This window comes from Geospiza fortis, unplaced genomic scaffold, assembly GCF_000277835.1.
Source record: "Geospiza fortis unplaced genomic scaffold, GeoFor_1.0 scaffold204, whole genome shotgun sequence".
Lineage (NCBI taxonomy): Eukaryota > Metazoa > Chordata > Aves > Passeriformes > Thraupidae > Geospiza > Geospiza fortis.
The window spans coordinates 212,449-230,799 of NW_005054505.1; the positions used below are offsets into that span (position 1 = coordinate 212,449).

General features: G+C 35.6%; 1 protein-coding gene across 4 annotated transcripts in view; it reads right to left on the reverse strand.

Annotated features, from left to right (window-relative positions):
• Positions 1–18,351, reverse strand: part of TAFA5 (TAFA chemokine like family member 5) — a 467,160-nt gene that overhangs the window by 50,910 nt on the left and 397,899 nt on the right. For 3 of the 4 annotated variants that reach the window (XR_004082536.1, XM_031063459.1, XM_031063461.1), the window contains one exon: positions 16,382–17,654. The exons of the other annotated variant lie outside the window; for it this stretch is intronic. Coding sequence is in view for 2 of the 3 variants with exons in the window: in XM_031063459.1 (XP_030919319.1) it covers positions 17,646–17,654 (9 nt within the window). In the remaining variant the exon portion in view is untranslated. Of the gene's footprint in view, positions 1–16,381; positions 17,655–18,351 lie in introns of those variants that run through there. 4 annotated transcript variants of the gene reach the window in all.

Here is an 18,351-nt window from a genome sequence, read left to right on the forward strand (position 1 = left end):
ATGATTTCAAGTATGCTGGGACTTGTAATATTTCAAAAATCCCAAATTACAGCCAAAGAAAACTACATCCGTCCGGATAGGCAAAAATTCTCTAAGCGCCCAGACCCTAGTGAGAAATTCAAATGAATAACCTTTGTGAAATATTTATATTCACTCACTAAGAAAGGAGTGGGGAGAAAAGTGTTCATAAAATGAAAAAAGCATGTTGAACTAATTTTTAAGCCATCTGTGCTAACACAGGTTTACAAATAATTCAATGTCTATTATTTGTTGAGCCATGTACATCTTGTTAACTAGAACGATAAAATACTCCACTTCCCCCATTGAGCAGAACGCTCTCTTTGGCTTGGAAGTTGGGCAGCTACTAAACCCACTTAATTTACACAGGCTATGTAAGGTGTTAAATGAACCATAAAGGGCAGATGACGGAGACAAACAACCCTTTTCCCTGAAAGTGCCAAGTTTCAGGGCCTTGGTCTCCCTTTCACACTGACGCAGTGTGTGACACTGGAGGACGTGGCTATCACTTTCTATAAATGGCTTAACCTTCAGCTTTGTGTGGTCTGTCTAGTACTATACCCTGACAATTAAAGAAAATCAATATCTGGCACTTCAATGCTGAAAACATGGAACCCACTTTGGAGGTAAATAATTAGTTCAGAAATGCTTCTGGCAATAATTAACTAAACTAGACTTATTAGGAACTCTTGCCTAAAGCATTTTTCCTTTTCAGAGGTGTTTAATATCTATCACATAACTTCTAAATTATTTAAATTTAGGCATTTCAGCTTTTAACAGTGTTATAATTAACACTGTTTGACTATTTACTTTTTTACACAATAAATTATTCTCAAATCACCACCTTAGCTTCACCTTAGTGAAGCTTTTGACCTCATGCTCATTTATTTCAGTTTTCAAAGAGAAAAGCACAGAAGTTATTTGATTCAGAAGCCTCTGATTTACATTTCTATTTAATACTCATGGAGGGGGGGATTGTTTTATATGTTTCTGTTTGAATCTTACATTATACATTTGATTGTACAACACATTTGCACAAAGAATTTCCATGTAAACCACTGACCATGAGAATGAAAGGCTAACATCCTTAGCTGTCTGTGGGACATTTTCCACTGCCTTTAGAAGGAATAGGAACATATGGAAGACTCTTATGGTGAAGTCCATGATGTATCCTACATATTTCAAGTTTACCTCATTCGACTAAGTGACACAAAATTAAAAAATGCCATTTCTGTTGGCTAGATACATTATAGCTCAACAGCTGGCTGGAAATAGAGAGTGGGAAGAGGTAATTTTTGTCAGACTAGATGTTTGTCTTTTTCATTATCAACTGTTGAATTCTGATCCAGGTTAGGTTTTCGCAAATGCTCAATTTTGAAAACATTTCTGTTGAAGTCAGCATTGCTTCTAAAGTTAAATAACACATGTAAAAATTTTCAGGATCTGGGCCCCTAGGTATGTTCTGTTACTATTATAACACTGGGAAGTAACATTTTGAAGGCAAAAAAACACACTTCATGCTTCTGGGTGCAGTGGTTCTGTGGTATCCTCACACTCTAAGCTTGCAAGGTATCCTACCATGATTCTTGCAAGTAATTTACAAGAACAAAACAAGAGATTTTCACAAGGCTGGGCTTGGAGCTTGTATGTGTGTGTGTGTGTGCATGCATGTGTGCATGATGCTCAGAAATTCATCCTTCACCTTCAGAGTTCTATGGAAAAAACTTATACGAGAACATTTAAACTGAAAAAAGGAAAGAAAAATCCTAAAGCCCAGGTTTGTGGGCCTAAAGCTAAACAAATCAGTCACCCACAGCCCCTCTGAGATCAATGGAAGGAGTTACTGAATCTCTATATAGCATACTACCCTTTTTTCTCCTTTAATTGAACTTCTTGACGGATAAAATTGTAATGTATATAATGTATCTTCCCCAGTGCCTCATGAATTTCATGGGTACGAAAGTACACTTCATCTTACAATGCTTTAAAAAACCCAAACACTGTAGGAATTAACAGTCATGGATTACTTTCTATATTTTATAGATTTTATATCATCCATTTAACAATTTAAAGGTGACTAGTTAAGAAAGTCAAACACAGAATCATAAGGTTTTACCTTATAAAGTCAAACACAGAATCCTAGGGTTTTGGTTTATAAAGCAAAGTGAATACTTGTGGAAATTGAGATGCTCTAACATAGAAGAGAATTGTCCTGTTTTATTTCACCTATCAATCTTGAAATGCAGAAGTACAAATAATGCAAGCAAGATATCTGATTTCAGTAACACACTTATGCTTCCTGTATACTGTCTACAAAGAGATCCAGTTCCTGACCATTGGCACATATTCTACATTAGAATACATAACTTACCTTCTGGATTTGATTTATTGGCTCTAAAAGTGTTATAAACAGCTTATATTATGGGAAAATTGTGGCCTCAGTAATATAGAATGCAAGCAGCTACATATATAGGTTTTTAAGCTCTCGTAAGTCAACAGAAATTCAGTTCATGATTTATAAGTTGTTCAGAGGGCCAAATGCTTGTGCCTCCCTTAGGATAAGGTAAATTTCTCTCAGAACACTATCAACAGTACTTACGGGTTCTCCACAAACTATATGGAAGGTCTGAGAAAAGTTGCTGGTGCTTGAGGCAGTTAAAGCCAAGGCAAAAAGTCCTACTCAAGACGCTTAACTTTTAGGCATATAAATTTAGGTAAGACAAACTTTGCCTATCAGTAATTTCCCATTAGACATTTCTCTCCCTGTTATCTTGTAATTTTTTATATGATTGTCATACAAAGCGATTCCTATTTTTGCTTATTTCTTACAGTTTTATATCACTGATACATCAACACTCACATTATGTTAACAGTGTGAATGTTTAATTTTCTTTCCATGTGTTTAAATTTTAAAGCTTAATTCAGTTACAATATTTAAGGCTACATCCATAAAAGGCTTAATTAAACACAATTTATTTCAGAGTGGTATTATTTGAGTTATTTTTATTTATTTTCAGAAATTGAGGTATAACAGGAACAAAACTTTAGAAAATATCAATATCTACTATTCTTTTCATATAAAAATTCCACCAAGGGTGTAAAGTATTAATTTAGTCAGTATGTTCTATAGATATTTGGGGAAAAAACCATAAGGTGGGTACATACTTGCCTTTTCTAAGACTACAGATTTGAGTTCAGTATAAGAGTAGAAAATATTAAAAATAGAACATTCAGTCACCTGAAATTATTGTAAAAACACTCCATGGAGGATAAAATAGGTTTGCAAATAAGTTGTTATAAGGTTTTGTTGAAGGCCAGGGTTATAAGAAAATAAAGTCAAATGGTGCATTTTATTATTTCATACCCATTACAACCTCATGGGTAGATGAGGTTACTGTGAAAACAGATTGATTAATTTTCCGTATACTCCTATATTTTTATATTGATCTTCACCTTATTTGTGTTCTTTTGCCTTTCATGGATTGTTTACCACAGAAAGTTTGGCAGACCATTTTTAGTGCTACTCCCATGTTCAGTGTAGAACTTCACTATGACAAGCATTTCATTCTGGTTGTAATGATTCAAGGGAAGTCTAAACTGAAGAATGAAATCCCAGCCCTTTTCAGAATAATTCATCTGAAGTCTTAGACATTTTAGGCACAGTCAGCCAGCTTCTACAACATTCGATTGGTTTCCATATATTTTTTCATTTCTTTGCATTCCTCTTGCCCTCCAGGGACATTTTTAATTCTCAGTAAACATTGCATTTCATTCAAAAATTATTTGCTCTCTTGTGTTGAAAACAGTGAAGAGTTTAACACCAAACAAATAGAACCATTGGCGGTCTAGAAGTAGGATGCCATTCAAACTGAAGGAACAGGAGGACATGCAGGTGGAGGAAATAACTTTACAGCAGGTAATATTTCTTGTTACTGTGTGACCACAAGTCATCCCTAATAGCATTTTATCATGAAACAATCACACAAACCTCTGCCCAATTGGGATAAGAGCTCAGTCTAACTAAAATGTACATTAACATAAAGGAAAGTTTAATTACCACTCTCAAGACAGTCAACTGCAAGTTTTTTGAACAATAAAGATTATGTTCCTGTCTCCTCAATAAACTCCCTGCTGTATTATAGGAAGATTTGGAGTTTGTCTAGATTTATTGTGAAACTACATTCATATAAATTTATTATAAAAATGACGGCTTTTAGATGTCTTTGATGTAAACACATCCAACAAGTATTTAATATCTGAACTGTCCAGCATTTTCCCAGATATTCAGGTAAAGTTTCTATGCTTGAAATCAAATATGTATTTTTATTTAATGATATTCCACAGTTAGTATTAGAAATACATTTATATTTATATTTATATTTATATTTATATTTATATTTATATTTATATTTATATTTACTGTCATATTTTTTTATATTTATATTTATATTTATATTTATATTTATATTTATATTTACTGTCATATTTTTGAATATGCTGTCGCATGACCACCAGCTAATTAGGCAACTAAATGGTGAATTTAGAACATCCTATATCTCCACTGACCTTGGGTATGTCAGTGGAAAAGCAACAGAACACATGCATGAGATCAAATTATTGGTTCTTTCTCTGACATGTTAGCAGTGATGAGGAAAGCAGATGGAAAAAAAATATTAGATATTGATCCCTTTCTCATTCCTGCATACCCTTTAATTAGTTTTAGATTGTAAATAATGCTATTGTATCTTGTGACAGTATACATGAAATGATGGCCTGAACTGTATCTATGTATATTTTGAGATATGAGCCAAACTGAGTGATTGGGAATTTTATGCATTAGAAACATGGTTTTTGTGACATTGCAAATTTTCTTTAAAATTAACATTAAAAAAAATAGAATGAACTTTTGAATGCATAATCAGAGAATAGACGATGAAAGCCTACCAGGACACCAATGTGGTCAGGATTTGTGTCCTTTTGTTATGCCATGGTTGCCGCTGCATCAGCATCTGTCAAGCCAATACCATGCAAACAAGAAAACATGCCCCTCCACTTTACACACACAGTGGTACCTCACTAAATCATCCTTCACAAAGCTGATGGGAGTCCAGCAGAGTTTTTCAGCTTAGATCTGTTGTCACATGGGCACTGCTCTCTGACTGTAAAACAAGCTCTCTCCTACAGCAGACCGCATCAACAGCCTGATCACAGGCTGCTATGATTTGCCATAACGGCAGCAGCCCTGAGCAGCTGAGCAGTCTGGATAATTCTCCTGCATGCTTTGAATTCTGGACGGGCTTATTAGCAAGAGATCTGTGTTATGAAACTGCAATTGCATGGCACAGGGTGCTATGCTAGTTCCTGGCACACAGGTGACCCCAACTATCTGTTAAGACAGGCTAAATTCAAGAGTTTGGTGCAGAGAGACAAGGATTTCACACAGGGACAATTCTATATTGGTTCACTTCACATTGTTATGCTCTGTTAATCTCAAAATATCATCACTTCAATGATGTTAAAAACAAATACATGAAAGTATACACCTGAAATGAAATATAGGGCATGTAATTAAAATTACCAATTTGGATTTCCCATTCTGTTGGATAGTGGTGCAGAGTAGCAATGAAGTACACTCTTCTCAGTGGTGGCAAACAGGACAAGAGGCAAATTGAAGAACATAAAATTCTGTATTAAAACAACAATTTCTCTTTTACTATTCCTTTCTACTGGTAGGATCATCAAACAGCGGAATAAATTGCTGAGAGAGGTTGCGTTGTTCAAAGCACTCAAACCGGATTGATCAAGGTCCTGAGAAACCTGCTTTAGTTGACAATCTCCACCAGTCCCTGCCAAGTTCAACTATGTTGCCAGAAGACATACATTTTAGTGAATAAGTCAGCTGCTTTTTATGATATAATTTTATATTTATATATATATATATATATATATACATATATATATACTCTTTGAAGAGATGTTGCATGAATATGCTGATGACAGATCTTCCAAGTATTTTCTACTAGAGGATCAAAACTCAATATTTATTTTTTTTTAAAGTGGATTACAGTCCCCCATGATAGGACAGATCAAAAAATTCAGCATGCTACACATGTTACAAAGCTTCCCATTCAAAGCCATCTAGTTTAAAATAAAAAAAAAACAAAAAAAAAACAGTTTATTGAGATTTAGCAAATCCCTTTTGTTTTTCTTTCATTTAAAATACTGTTCATTGCACTCCATTCCACATGCCATGCAATCTACTTCTCTGTTCCTTCCTTCCAAAGTACCACCGAGCCTAAGTTATAGGAAGGATTTTGGAGGAGGTGAGGACGTGGAGAAGAAGATCGAAAGAGGTTTATCCAGTCATTTCTCTTATGGACTGCCTGTTGCTAGTGACTTCTCAGCATATGGATACAGCAATGGGCAGAAGTGCTGAATCTTAAAATAAACTCAATGAGATGGTCTGAATGGAATAGTCTTAATGGAGCGGCACTTCTTCAGTAAACACAAGCCACTGGGAAGTCATGGAGTGCAGTTGTGTATTAGTAAGTGCACTACAGTTCTCCATGGCCTGCAACGCTCTGTGAAAGTAATTTCAAAGCCTCAGATATCCGTAGCTGGCTACAAACAGGAGACAGCCATAAATACAATGTCAAAGGCATTTGCTTTTCCTTCTTTAATCCACTAAAAATACAATTATCCCTAGAGAAAGGAGATGAAAGAGACTCAGGAAAAGGGAATTTTTCTTGGCCCAACAGGAGATTGTCAAGAACGGTGTCTTGTCAGGCTCTATTGGCTTTACTAATTGACTTATTTCCAAATTTCCTTCAGGCCTCATCACCTTTGTTAAGAAACAGTACTGTACTTATTTTTACATTTATGTCTGTAGTTTGAATTTTTTTTTAGGTGACTTAAGTGGCTTTGAGGATCAGTGAAATTTTGACTTGGGTTTTTTGGGTTGTTTTGGGGGGTTTGTTTGTTTGGTTTAAGTTGTCTTGTTTTTAAAGACAGTTGCTATTAAAACTAGGTGGACTAGAGACTAAATCCCTTGCAATTAATAAAGAAACATATTAGTTAAAAAAAGCCCAAACAATTACAAGGAAAAAGAAAGTCAGCTGCCAGGGACCTCAGTGAGGAGGAACAGGGTTGCCATAGGCCAGCTCCACCCAGCTTGGAAACATCACTGGAAAAAGAGATTTAACAAAGGTCAAAACACTGCATAGCAGTGAAAAGTGAGGTAAAACACTGGGAGAAACAGCCCTGCAGACACCCGGATCAATAAAGAAGGAGGAGAGGATGTGCCAGAGATAAGATTCACCTGCAACCTGTGGAGGAGACCATGGTGGAGCAGGTGTTTCCTTGCAGCCCTTGGAGAGGTACTGCTGGAGCAGATATCCACACTGTAGCCTGTGGGAGATGACACATGGGATGGTGGAGGTGGATATCCTGGTTTTGGTCAGGATGGTGAATTTTTCCACAGTAGCTGTGAGGGAGTGGAGGCTGAACCCATGCGGATGTGTGGAGGTTGTTATTCTACACCACGCACTTCACTTCCAGGGAGAGAAAGAAAGGGATTCTCACTTCCGAGGAGGGGAGTGTGAGAAGAAAAAGACAGCCTGTGGAGGGTCTGCTGCCGCTTCATTCATTTTCTCAGGTGTCATTAGGTGCTGGATTGGTCAGTGAGCATCTTTTGCATGTAAACCACCCTCATTTTGTATATTTTTGTTATTAATATTGATTCTGCTTCCATTTGTTTTCTTGTAAATGATTCTTATCACAACTCGGGATCTCTCTTTTGCCTCTCTCACCAGAGGGAATGGGAGAAGGCAAGAAGCTTGGGGTTTGCTTTTTAGTGGGAGAAATTAGTTAGGGAATACCATTCCTAAACCACCACAGTGGATATGGTCTGAAGGAACTGTGGCATGTGGCAGACCCACACAGAGCTGGTTCTCCCTTGAGGACTGCAGCCCCTTGGAAGTAACTGCGCAGAAGCAAGGAAAAGTCTCAGGAGGCAAGAGCAGCAAAGAGGCTTGTATGGACTCATCACTATTCTCCCACTCCACATCCTCCCCGTGCCTCCTGAAGACAGAAGGAGGAGGAATTTGGAAGTAGTGAAGTTGAACTTTGGGAAAAAGAGGAGAGAATAGGTGATTTTTAAATATTGTTCTTTTTTCTTACTATCAACACCAATTTATTGTCGATACCTTGGACAAATTCTCCCAAGTTCAGTCTTTTTTTCTATTAAGATTAATTCATAGGTTATCTCCCTGTGCCTGTCTCATCTTCTTCCACTGTCCTGTTGAGGAGCAGGAGTGAAAGCAAGGCTGTGAGGAGCAGGAGTGAAAGCAAGGCTGTAGGTATCTGGCTGCAGGCCAGTTAATCCCCCTTGGTATAAAATCCAAATAAAGTTACCTTGAATATCAGGAGCAGCAATATTTTTTAATTCATTGTCAACATGAAGATAGATCCTGTGAAGAGTCTGTAGCCTATGAATATATGTATATATATGTATAGTATGTGCAGTACAGGAAGTGTCTCACTAAAAGTACCCAACTTTTGTTAACAGTACCATAGAAGATGTGAAGACAAAGCTCCTGTTGTAAATATCAGCATTTTCAAAAGGCCAGAAGAACCCTCACATATGGAAGACTAAATATTTCTCCCTCTACCACATAAGTTCCACAGACTAAACCTTTAATTTTTTTTACCAATGTTGCTGTCATAGCTCCTGAGTGTGACATCTATGAGAGCAAAAAAGACAGTAAGATCAAACCAGACACAGTGTACTTCACTATATATGTACACATACATTTATCTAATATATTTAAGATAACTTTGTCTTTACCATTTTACTAATAATTTTTTCATTTACCTGTGCCAAGATTATCCCACAGGGTTTTTTCCCTTTTAATTATCTATTTTCATATGATTTTAACCCAAGAAAGATGTTGTATTCAGGGCTTTGAAATAGGAAAGAGTATTTGGTCTTTCAGTTAATTTGACACATATTTAATATCTTACCACATTTTCAGGTAGCAGAGGGATCAAGGTGTCTCATTACATAAGAGCATTTTGATATTCTAAAATGGAGCTGCAAGGTGTAGCATTTCAATACTTGTCCACTTTTAACTCACACTTATTTAAGCCCTGCTAATGGAATTAGCGAGTTATGATGTTTCCTGGCAGTAGGCATATTGTCCTGTAGATTTTTGCAGAACTTCCATTATCATTAAAGGGAGCTACACACTAGAGTACCAATGTTTTTAATATGAATAGCATCTTCCACAAACAGTCTTCTAAACAGCAATTTGGGTGTCCTAAAGCTCTCTAGTCATTCAGGAAAAATTACTCTGATGTCAACACTTTAGCAGCAAAGAACATCCATTCCTCTATAACAACTCACAAGAGACTCTCAAGCAAGACCTTTTTTTTTTGTTTTAGTTAGTGGAAATGTCTTCTATTCTTGAGCCTATTAACTTATAACAATAGAAATAATAGGAGCTGAGACAGGTGTAGAAAGTTTAATTCTCTTCTCTCTTGTGAGCTTCAAATTTAAAAAGGGAGTTCAAAATTCATGATAAAAAAGGTTATTAAAATTCATGAATGCCAGTATAATATAATTTTGATCTGCACAGTTTTTCAGGGATTGTTGTCAGTTTCTATTCCACTGTTAGCCATCATTAACAGCAAATATGACAGATACACTAATGAAATCGATTTGGTCATGTTATCAATTTAATTCAAAAACGTAACCCCATTTTATTACCGTGTAAGTTATAAAGGCTTATAGGCTAATGTCATCTGTCACTGTAAGAGTTCTCTGTTGGACTTCTTAATAAATAAATGTATGTTTATTTTATTTTTTTATATTTTGAATTAATTACTTCAATACAGCAGTAATGCTGGTTTAGCTCATAGTCGGACTGAAATATTGGTCAATGCACTCTAGTCAGGGAAACCTTTCAGTAAAATGAAAATAGCAATAGAGTATTGCCTTGGAGCCTTGCTATATCTGAGCAATAGATCACTGTGCAGCAATATTCTCTGCAGCCAACTCACTGTCTAAGAAACGAATACATTCTTTATACTCCTATAAGAGGTGTGCCTTATTGTAAGGATGTTTTTTAATGTACAGTGAAAGCAGGACTGTCCTCATACACATACCTCTCTCATTAATAACGTTAGAAGGCTCAGCAAGATATTCCTCCTTATATATGTCAATATTTCTTTTAAGCATTGATTATCTAATGAAGCCAGTTTATAGCTTTTTTATTTGTTTGGAAAAATAACAAACAAGGTTAGCTATCATTATGACAGGTGTCACGAGATGGCATCATTCCACACAGACCTCTGAAATATTTCACTGAGTAACCAAATGTTTAAACTTGGGAAGCTTCTCAATTATGAATATAAGCTAAGGCATTATCTTAAAAAGTGGAATGAATAGCAATATTTTTACTTCTGGTTCAAGTTTTTTCTTCAGGAAGAATTGGTTTTGGAGCACAGAAAAGCATTGTTGGATGTAAATAGCTGTTTTACAAGCTGATTGCCTTGTTTCTAGACTAAGACATCTTTACAAGTAGAAAGTGAACAAGCTTTACTGTGCATCTATCTAGACTTCGTACTTATAGTACTTATAATTCTTGTACTTATAATTCTTCATAAGACAGTAAAAGAATGATAAAAGACTTCTGAAAAAGCAAACATTTTTAACTGGAGAGAGATACTGAAGAAATCTTTCATTCCTGTTCATCTCAGAAAGCTATTCAAATTGCAGTGGTTTCATATTATGTAGCCTATACAAAATCCCCTCAAGAGTAACAAACCTGAGGGCCAGTTGCCATGTGGCATCCAAGTGCTCAGCTAGAGGCAGCTAAAACTGGGCTTTCAGTTGGTACTGCATCACACACTGCCAAACCCACACCGGTAGCCAAATCTGGATGACCAACCTTAAAATAATTCCTTTAGGAATGCTGGTTACCATTGCAGTGGGTATATCTACACAGCACTACAGGGCACAACCAATGAGAGAAAAAGGAGAGGAGAGGAAGCTTGCTGAGTTTGTCAAAATGCCTAAGGTGACTGACTACAGTCACCATCTAAATAATACAAAATGGCCTTGACATGGAGTCAGTGACAAAGATTTCTTCCAGTGATATTTTGTTAATCCATGAAGAACAAGTAATAAAGTACAGGAAACATTAACCTGATGCATACAATTAAATACAAAGATTTCACAATAACTGTTCCCTCTAACTTGCTGTATTTGTCTTTGGGTTTAGACAGTTTTCACATGTTCCTGGTTTGGAAAAAACTCTACAGCAACACATGTAGGTTCCCAGAAAAGCCTTCGTCTCAAGAAAAAGACGTGGCCATTTGCTCTTCTCAAGAACTGTCCATGTCATTTTCAGGGGTGTGAGTTTCTTGTGAACAATGAGGTCATTGCTATTTACTTAGCTAGAATTTTAGCCACTCTAGAGCTCACCTCCAGAGCTTTGATTTGTCTTGCATAAACTGAAAGTTACATTATCACTCTCATGTTGCACTCTTCAATGTTCTGAGAAGAAGCAAATCTGTCTGTGGAGAAAACCAAGTGTTTCATGTCTTCATTGAGACAGAAATTTTAAGTTGTGTCAATCTAAATATAATTATCTTCAAGCACCAATGTACATTTTTGTTTGCTAATAGCATGCCAGGAAGAAATGTATGACCCTTGCGCTTGCACTTGCTTTTGTCTTTGTGCTGGGAAGGCCCTCTTTACTGCCACTGGGAGTCTGTGAGCTGTTTTGTGCAATGTGTTTGTACATTAACACAGCCACGCTGTTAATGTACAAACACATTAGCAAACACATCAGGCTTCTACTACCCACTTTTTGTTAGCACCTTTACAATTCAGTAAAAAATTCTGGTTGACAGCTGATGTCAACCTTTCCTGTCATTATAGCCTCTGCCTGAGTTGGGTGGACTGTTATACCTGTATGAGAACCCATACTAAAGCATCTGCCTCTCTTCTTGGGAACATAGAAATGTATACATCAGCTTCTTCCAGTGCAGTGAAGGAGGACAGACATAGCTCACAGTGCTTTATACAATGGTTTTGAGGTAGTGCTCAAGCTCCTTAGATAATGTTAAGTGCTCTCTGTACATGCTAACAATGCTTCTTCTGTTATGTCAGACTCTATACTAATATAAGTACCTTTGGAGTTTTTACTCCTAAACAAAGATCTTTGCAGAAATGTTCCTTTTTCATTCTAGATTTTGGTGTGGGTTTTGTTTGTTTGTTTGTTTTCTTTCTTACATTAACAGTCCTCATGTGTGTTTGGTTTTTTACTGAAGATGTTCTTTGCATGCTATTTATTAATACTTTTAGAAAAATTGGGTTTTGATTATATGTTAATCAACTTAATTCATTTGCACAGGTCTCCTTGCATCACTGCAGCACAATATAGTGTTTAAGTGTCACTTTCACTAGCCTGATATTGGCAACATCAAACTTAGAAAATTGTGGGCATGGTCTGTCCACGCCAGATGTGGAGGACATCAGTGCCATGAGCACATTGTGCTTTGTGATTACAGATGCATATTGTAAGGGTTCTCCAATGGCTTGCTGGAGCTATGAAAAGGCATAAATAACATAGGATCACCACATGAAACCAGTGATTTGACCTTGACTGAGTAGCTTGAAACCAACATTAGTATCTATTTCAAGAGCAGAAGTCCTTTTTCACATATTGCCAAAATTTTGACGTAGTTGAAGCTACAATTACCTTGATGGTGTAAGAAATGATAAATTGACACTCCCGATTTTCAGTTTTTAATTTTCTGCTAATATTTGGTGATCCATTTTGTCTCTGCATGTCTTCATATGCCTCCCATATCTTCACTAATCTGTGTAATTTGCTGATACTAACAAACTGTGCAATCTCAGTATTTATATTTCATTCACAGTCAGAAGCAGTACAGGAACTTGTGTCAATCCTCCCACAGAATGGCTCATTATTAGTCACTATCTATTCCGGCTTATTGTCATTTCCACTTTTTAGTTTAGTTCCCAGTTTTTAGTTTATTTTTAATCAGTGTCAGAATTACCTTTTATATATTACCTGTGGGCTCTAAGTTTAATGGGATTTATATCTCAAAAGAAGACAACCACATTATCAGTAAAATTCTCATCTCTGCAGTTAAAATAATGTTTCCTTTCTTATTTCCCTGTTTCAAATAATACTCCTTTTGACTCCCCTACCATGTATTGAATACTAAAAAGCATTTATTAAACACTACATACTCTGAAATGAAAAATTTTATTTTTCTCTGGTCTTGGTTGTTTTTTTTCTTCAGTTTCTTTCTTGACCTCCTTTCTCAAGCCCCAGTCTGAAAGAAGTAGAATATTGTGCTTTCTGTCCATCTTTATTTGCTTACACCCAGTGTGAGAGATTCATTACTTCAATGTAGGATCAATTCTGTGATGTCAGAAAAAAATAGTCAAGCCATTCCTGTCTTTGTCTGTTACTTATGTATATGTGATTCTTGGTATATGTCATACAAAGATGTTTAAAAGGAAATGCCTTCTTATGTATATTTTTAATTGGAAAAGATACTGCATATATGTAGGTTTAAGTGATGAAAGAGCTGGTTTTGGGTGTGTTTTTTCTCCCCTGATTAAATATAATAAATAATTCAATTTTGGTTGGGGGGTTTTTGTGTTGTTGTTTTTGTTTGGTTTTTTTTTGTTGTTGTTGTTGTTGTTGTTGTTTTGGGTTGGTTGATTAGTTTTTTGTTTGGTTGGTTGTTGTTTGTTGTGGTTTTCTGCTTTTTGGGTTTTTTTCTGGGCTTCTTGTGCTACATCCACTGCTGGCTTGTTCATTTTTTCTTTCCACTAGTTCAGTTCCCCAGGCATTCAGTGCTATGATTTTTCTGTTATCCAATCATTTACCGCCTTCTAGTTCAGCTGTTCCTCATAGCTATAGAGGCTTTTCAGACACGGTGTTGAATTCTTTATTTTCTTCTCGAAACTCTAATTAGTAATCAGGATTGTGATGAGTAGGCTATATGAGATAGTAACTGCCTGGCTTAAAGATTTATGCAACAGCACATGGGTACAATTTCAGTAAACAAGTGAATGATTGAGAATACCACATAAAACCTGAGCTGCTGCTAAGAAGAAATGAATTGGCAGAAAAAAAAAAAAGAAAAGGCTAAAAGCATAATTATGAAATTGGTGAATGATGTGTCACATTGATTGCTATAGTGTGCTAATGTTTGCTCCATTTCATATCCCAGATATTAAAAGCAGTACTTAAATGTGTCCTTGCCCGGGCTAACAGAAAGCTACAGAGAAGCTTTTTTCAAAAAATTTTTGAAGGTTTACTGCATTTCTGGAGGTTGTTTTTATTAGTCTATTATGTATTTTTATGTATTATTCTGTTCCTTTTCAAGCATGTTTTGAAAAAGTTACTTGTGTGCAAGCTGAGAAATGACGGATATTTAATAGCATTCAAATAAGACATTACCCTCTGTGTTTCAAATTCTGCTTTGGAAGAGGCACATAAAATACTTTCAGAAACAAACAATTTTTTTTACGTAACTTAGTTTTGTAAAATTAAAGTTCACAATATTCTGAAAACATATTGTTCCTGAGAGAGAAACATTTCACCACTGCTCTTAGAGTAGTAATTCACAGTGACAAAGGCAGCCAGTATATTTTGTTTGTTTAAAACTATACATTCTGGGGGAGGACGGAAAAGCACGAAACACATTTTAAGTGCCTTGAAGTGTCTGTTGTACACAAGAGACTCAGAAACTAGAACGCACCTCTGAAGAGTAATCAGAATCTTTTTTCTTTGATAGTTCTCATCCAGAGTAGACCTTATAACCATGTACATCTACCCTTTTTTAAGTATTTAATGTAATTAGAAAACAAAGACATAAGGTTGCATATTCAGAACTGATTGGACTGTATGATTCTAGATGTAAATATTTCAGATGTCCATTCTTAGATCCTCTTGTTCTTAGAGCATCCATTTTCCTGAAAATAAATGACTGTAATATGATCTGTAACTGAACACACCAAAATGAAGGTACCCAAGACATGAAAATGGAAGGGTAAAACTTCAAAACACAGTTCATGTCCTCAATTTCCAATTCTATCTTCCTCTCTGTGTTCCCACATTTCTTATCATCTGGTGAAATTCCTTTGGTGACGTCATGCTCAGGGAACAAGTCTCACTTATAAAAGGATTTTCTTTATTTTTCATAATTTAGCTGAACCAACACAAAACTGAATACTGTAAAGCAACAAAAATGATGCAACATCTTTCATTTTTTCTGTGTTTACTAAATAAGGCTACGAAGCTCCCTTTAAAATAAATCAAAACAGAGAGTTGGTAGAGTGAGGGATCTGGCTCTTGAGGTCTACATGTACAGTAAATCTATTTACCATCATTTATTGCATGACATTTTAAACCTGACATTGGTCATTTATAGTGCAGTCAGTGTCCATAACACTTTACAAGTGGCTGGGCTTTAATTGCTACTTTGATACTGGTCAAAATCCTATGATTAAATAAGAATTTTGTATATATTTATTTTGCTTGAAGACAAAATGATCCATAGTTCATATTTTCCTGCAACCACTGAATTGTATAAGCCTCAGTGTTGGAGTAGGCTTTAAAAAAATTCTTCAATCAACTTTTTGTTTTTGTATCTTTCATCTATGGTCACTTGAATAATCTCTATTTCTTTTTCTTTAGTAGAATAGAACTAGCATAACACTAAAAGTTAATTGGAGTATTAGGTAGTATACTTGAAACCGTAATACATTTGCCAGGAAGAAATTAAGCTCCCTTGTTGATTGTATCATACCAGTATGTACTAAACTTATATGCCAAAAGGTACAGTAAAAAGAACAAGGTTTTGTTTCTGTTTTATCATAATTTCTCCCTTGTCTATGCTGTCTTTGCTAAATTTTCACTAATCAATAATGCTGAAAAAGTGGGCTTTCTAACAATGAGGTAAAACACTGAAAAAAGGAACAGGCTTCAAACTGACCCTTACATAAAAGTAGGGAAGAGAAGGAAGAGAAAGAAGGGAGGGAGGGAGGGAGGGAGGGAGGGAGGGAGGGAGGGAAGGAAGGAAGGAAGGAAGGAAGGAAGGAAGGAAGGAAGGAAGGAAGGAAGGAAGGAAGGAAGGAAGGAAGGAAGGAAGGAAGGAAGGAAGGAAGGAAGGAAGGAAGGAAGGAAGGAAGGAAGGAAGGAAGGAAAACCTTGCTATGAAGAGCAATGAGTAAAATATTTTACACTCTATTTTTATCAGTACATAAAGACAAAAAAAATAAAAATAAAAATAAAAAAATGCCTTCCAACAGTGCAATGGTTGAATGCATTTATGTAATATAAACAACATTATTCTTTTCTTTTTCTACACAGTCCTCTCTGGTCATGCTTTACATCCAGAATGTCCCAATGGAAGAAAGCAAACGACACCGGTCACTTCAGAGACAACTGAAGTAATAAAACACAACTTAACTCTGAACCACTTTTCATGACTGTCAGAGTTATCACGTTAATTGTTAAATAGGATTTTCTACAAATATACAACATATAAAAACTGTTAAATATATAACTTTAGGTTTTTCAAAATACATTTAATGATCTCTTTCAAACAAGTGTTACTTTTGTTTTCTCTTTAATTTGCTTTCTGGTGCTAAATGGTGTATCAGATGAGACATAGGCCACAGATGACCAAACATGCTCTTTGCAAATACTGTATTATCCAACTTTAACTATCAAAAATGGAACTGTAGAAGAGGCATGTTTAACTGGTTAAAACGGAAAATGATTTTAGTACGAGAAAGTCAATCTAAGTACAGAGGAATAAAGGTGCTGTGTAGACAGTTTGTGTTCTTTTTGTCCAAGTTTTTCAAACATAGGTCATTTTTTCTCAGTGCTCCGTTATGTTCTCTTGAACATGGCATTTCAAGAGCAGGTCTCTGAGTTAGTTTTTACTTCAGCTTTCCATAAAGACTTCTGCTGGACAACATTTCAGCTTTGTGAAAGCTGGAATCATGTCTTTGTGGAGACCTTCATTTTAATGACATAACTCTCTTAAGAGTAAGATTGTGTCCACTTTAAAATAGATTTTGCTCTTTGGTCTATTGTAAATACTGAAAGTATAAGAAAATAAAAGCAATTCAGACAGTTTAGGGCACAAGAAGAGTTTCTCTTTTGCACCTCAGTGTCCTCCCATAGGCAAAACAGTCTTCTCTAAGGCTGATTGGGATGATACTCTTCATCGTAGCAGACTCTTCAGATTGAAACATGTAGGTAACAGCAAGTCCAGCAGTGGTGTATAACGCAGATGAAACGTTAACCATGAACTTTTTTGTATTGCTAATGCCCAAGCATATCTCTTTTCCTATATTCCTTAGTCCAGTGATCCTTAGAATGGTAGAACAAACTTTAGCTCATAATGCAGAGGAATTATGCTGTCATTCATGAGATACAGAGAAACAGACAGTTGAGTTGATGACATATAACAGATGATGATCAACAGCAGTGAAACTTGACTAAGTTAAGTAGCTCACAGAGAGCCTAAACCACTCCTACGAGGATTCTGTGTTGCTGCATTTGTCAGGAGACCTGTAAATCAATAAGAACAAATGAGTCAGTGTTTTAATTTACAATTCTGCTTGTCTTTGCTGTCCATTATCACTAAATATACTGTACTGAGGTTTTTCAAGGAGACAGTTAATGAATTAGAAGATATTTATTTTGCACAGCATTTTCCCTGAGAAAAAACATATTAAAAAGCATATATTTTATTATAAAAACTTTATGCTTTAATAATTATTTCTAATAATATATAGCTTACAATAACTTCAATGCCATCTAATTTCTACTAAGTTTCATGCATATTCCTTCTCGTAAAAATCACAGAATGTTCTTTTACACACATTAAAGTTACAAATAACAATGCCAAATATACATGGTGATTAAGATTACTTTTACTTTTTATGTTCAGGATGCAATGAAAAATGGACTTGAAAGCTATGACCATGTATTAAAAATGCAAAGATGTTTGTACGGGAGGCTTTTCTGCAGTTAAGTTTCCAAAGAGCACTAGTGTGCCTAATTTAATCAATACTGCCCTCTAGCGATGCTATTACAAGTGCAAATTAATGTAAATAATGGCTATTAATAGTCAATTTAATCAGAAAATTGTTTTAATTACACACCAAAAAAAAAAAAGAAAAAAAACTTATAAAACCCCACAGAATATAATAAAAATGGGAAAAGTACTGCCCAATGAACCTGTTGGAAAGAAAATTGAATGGAA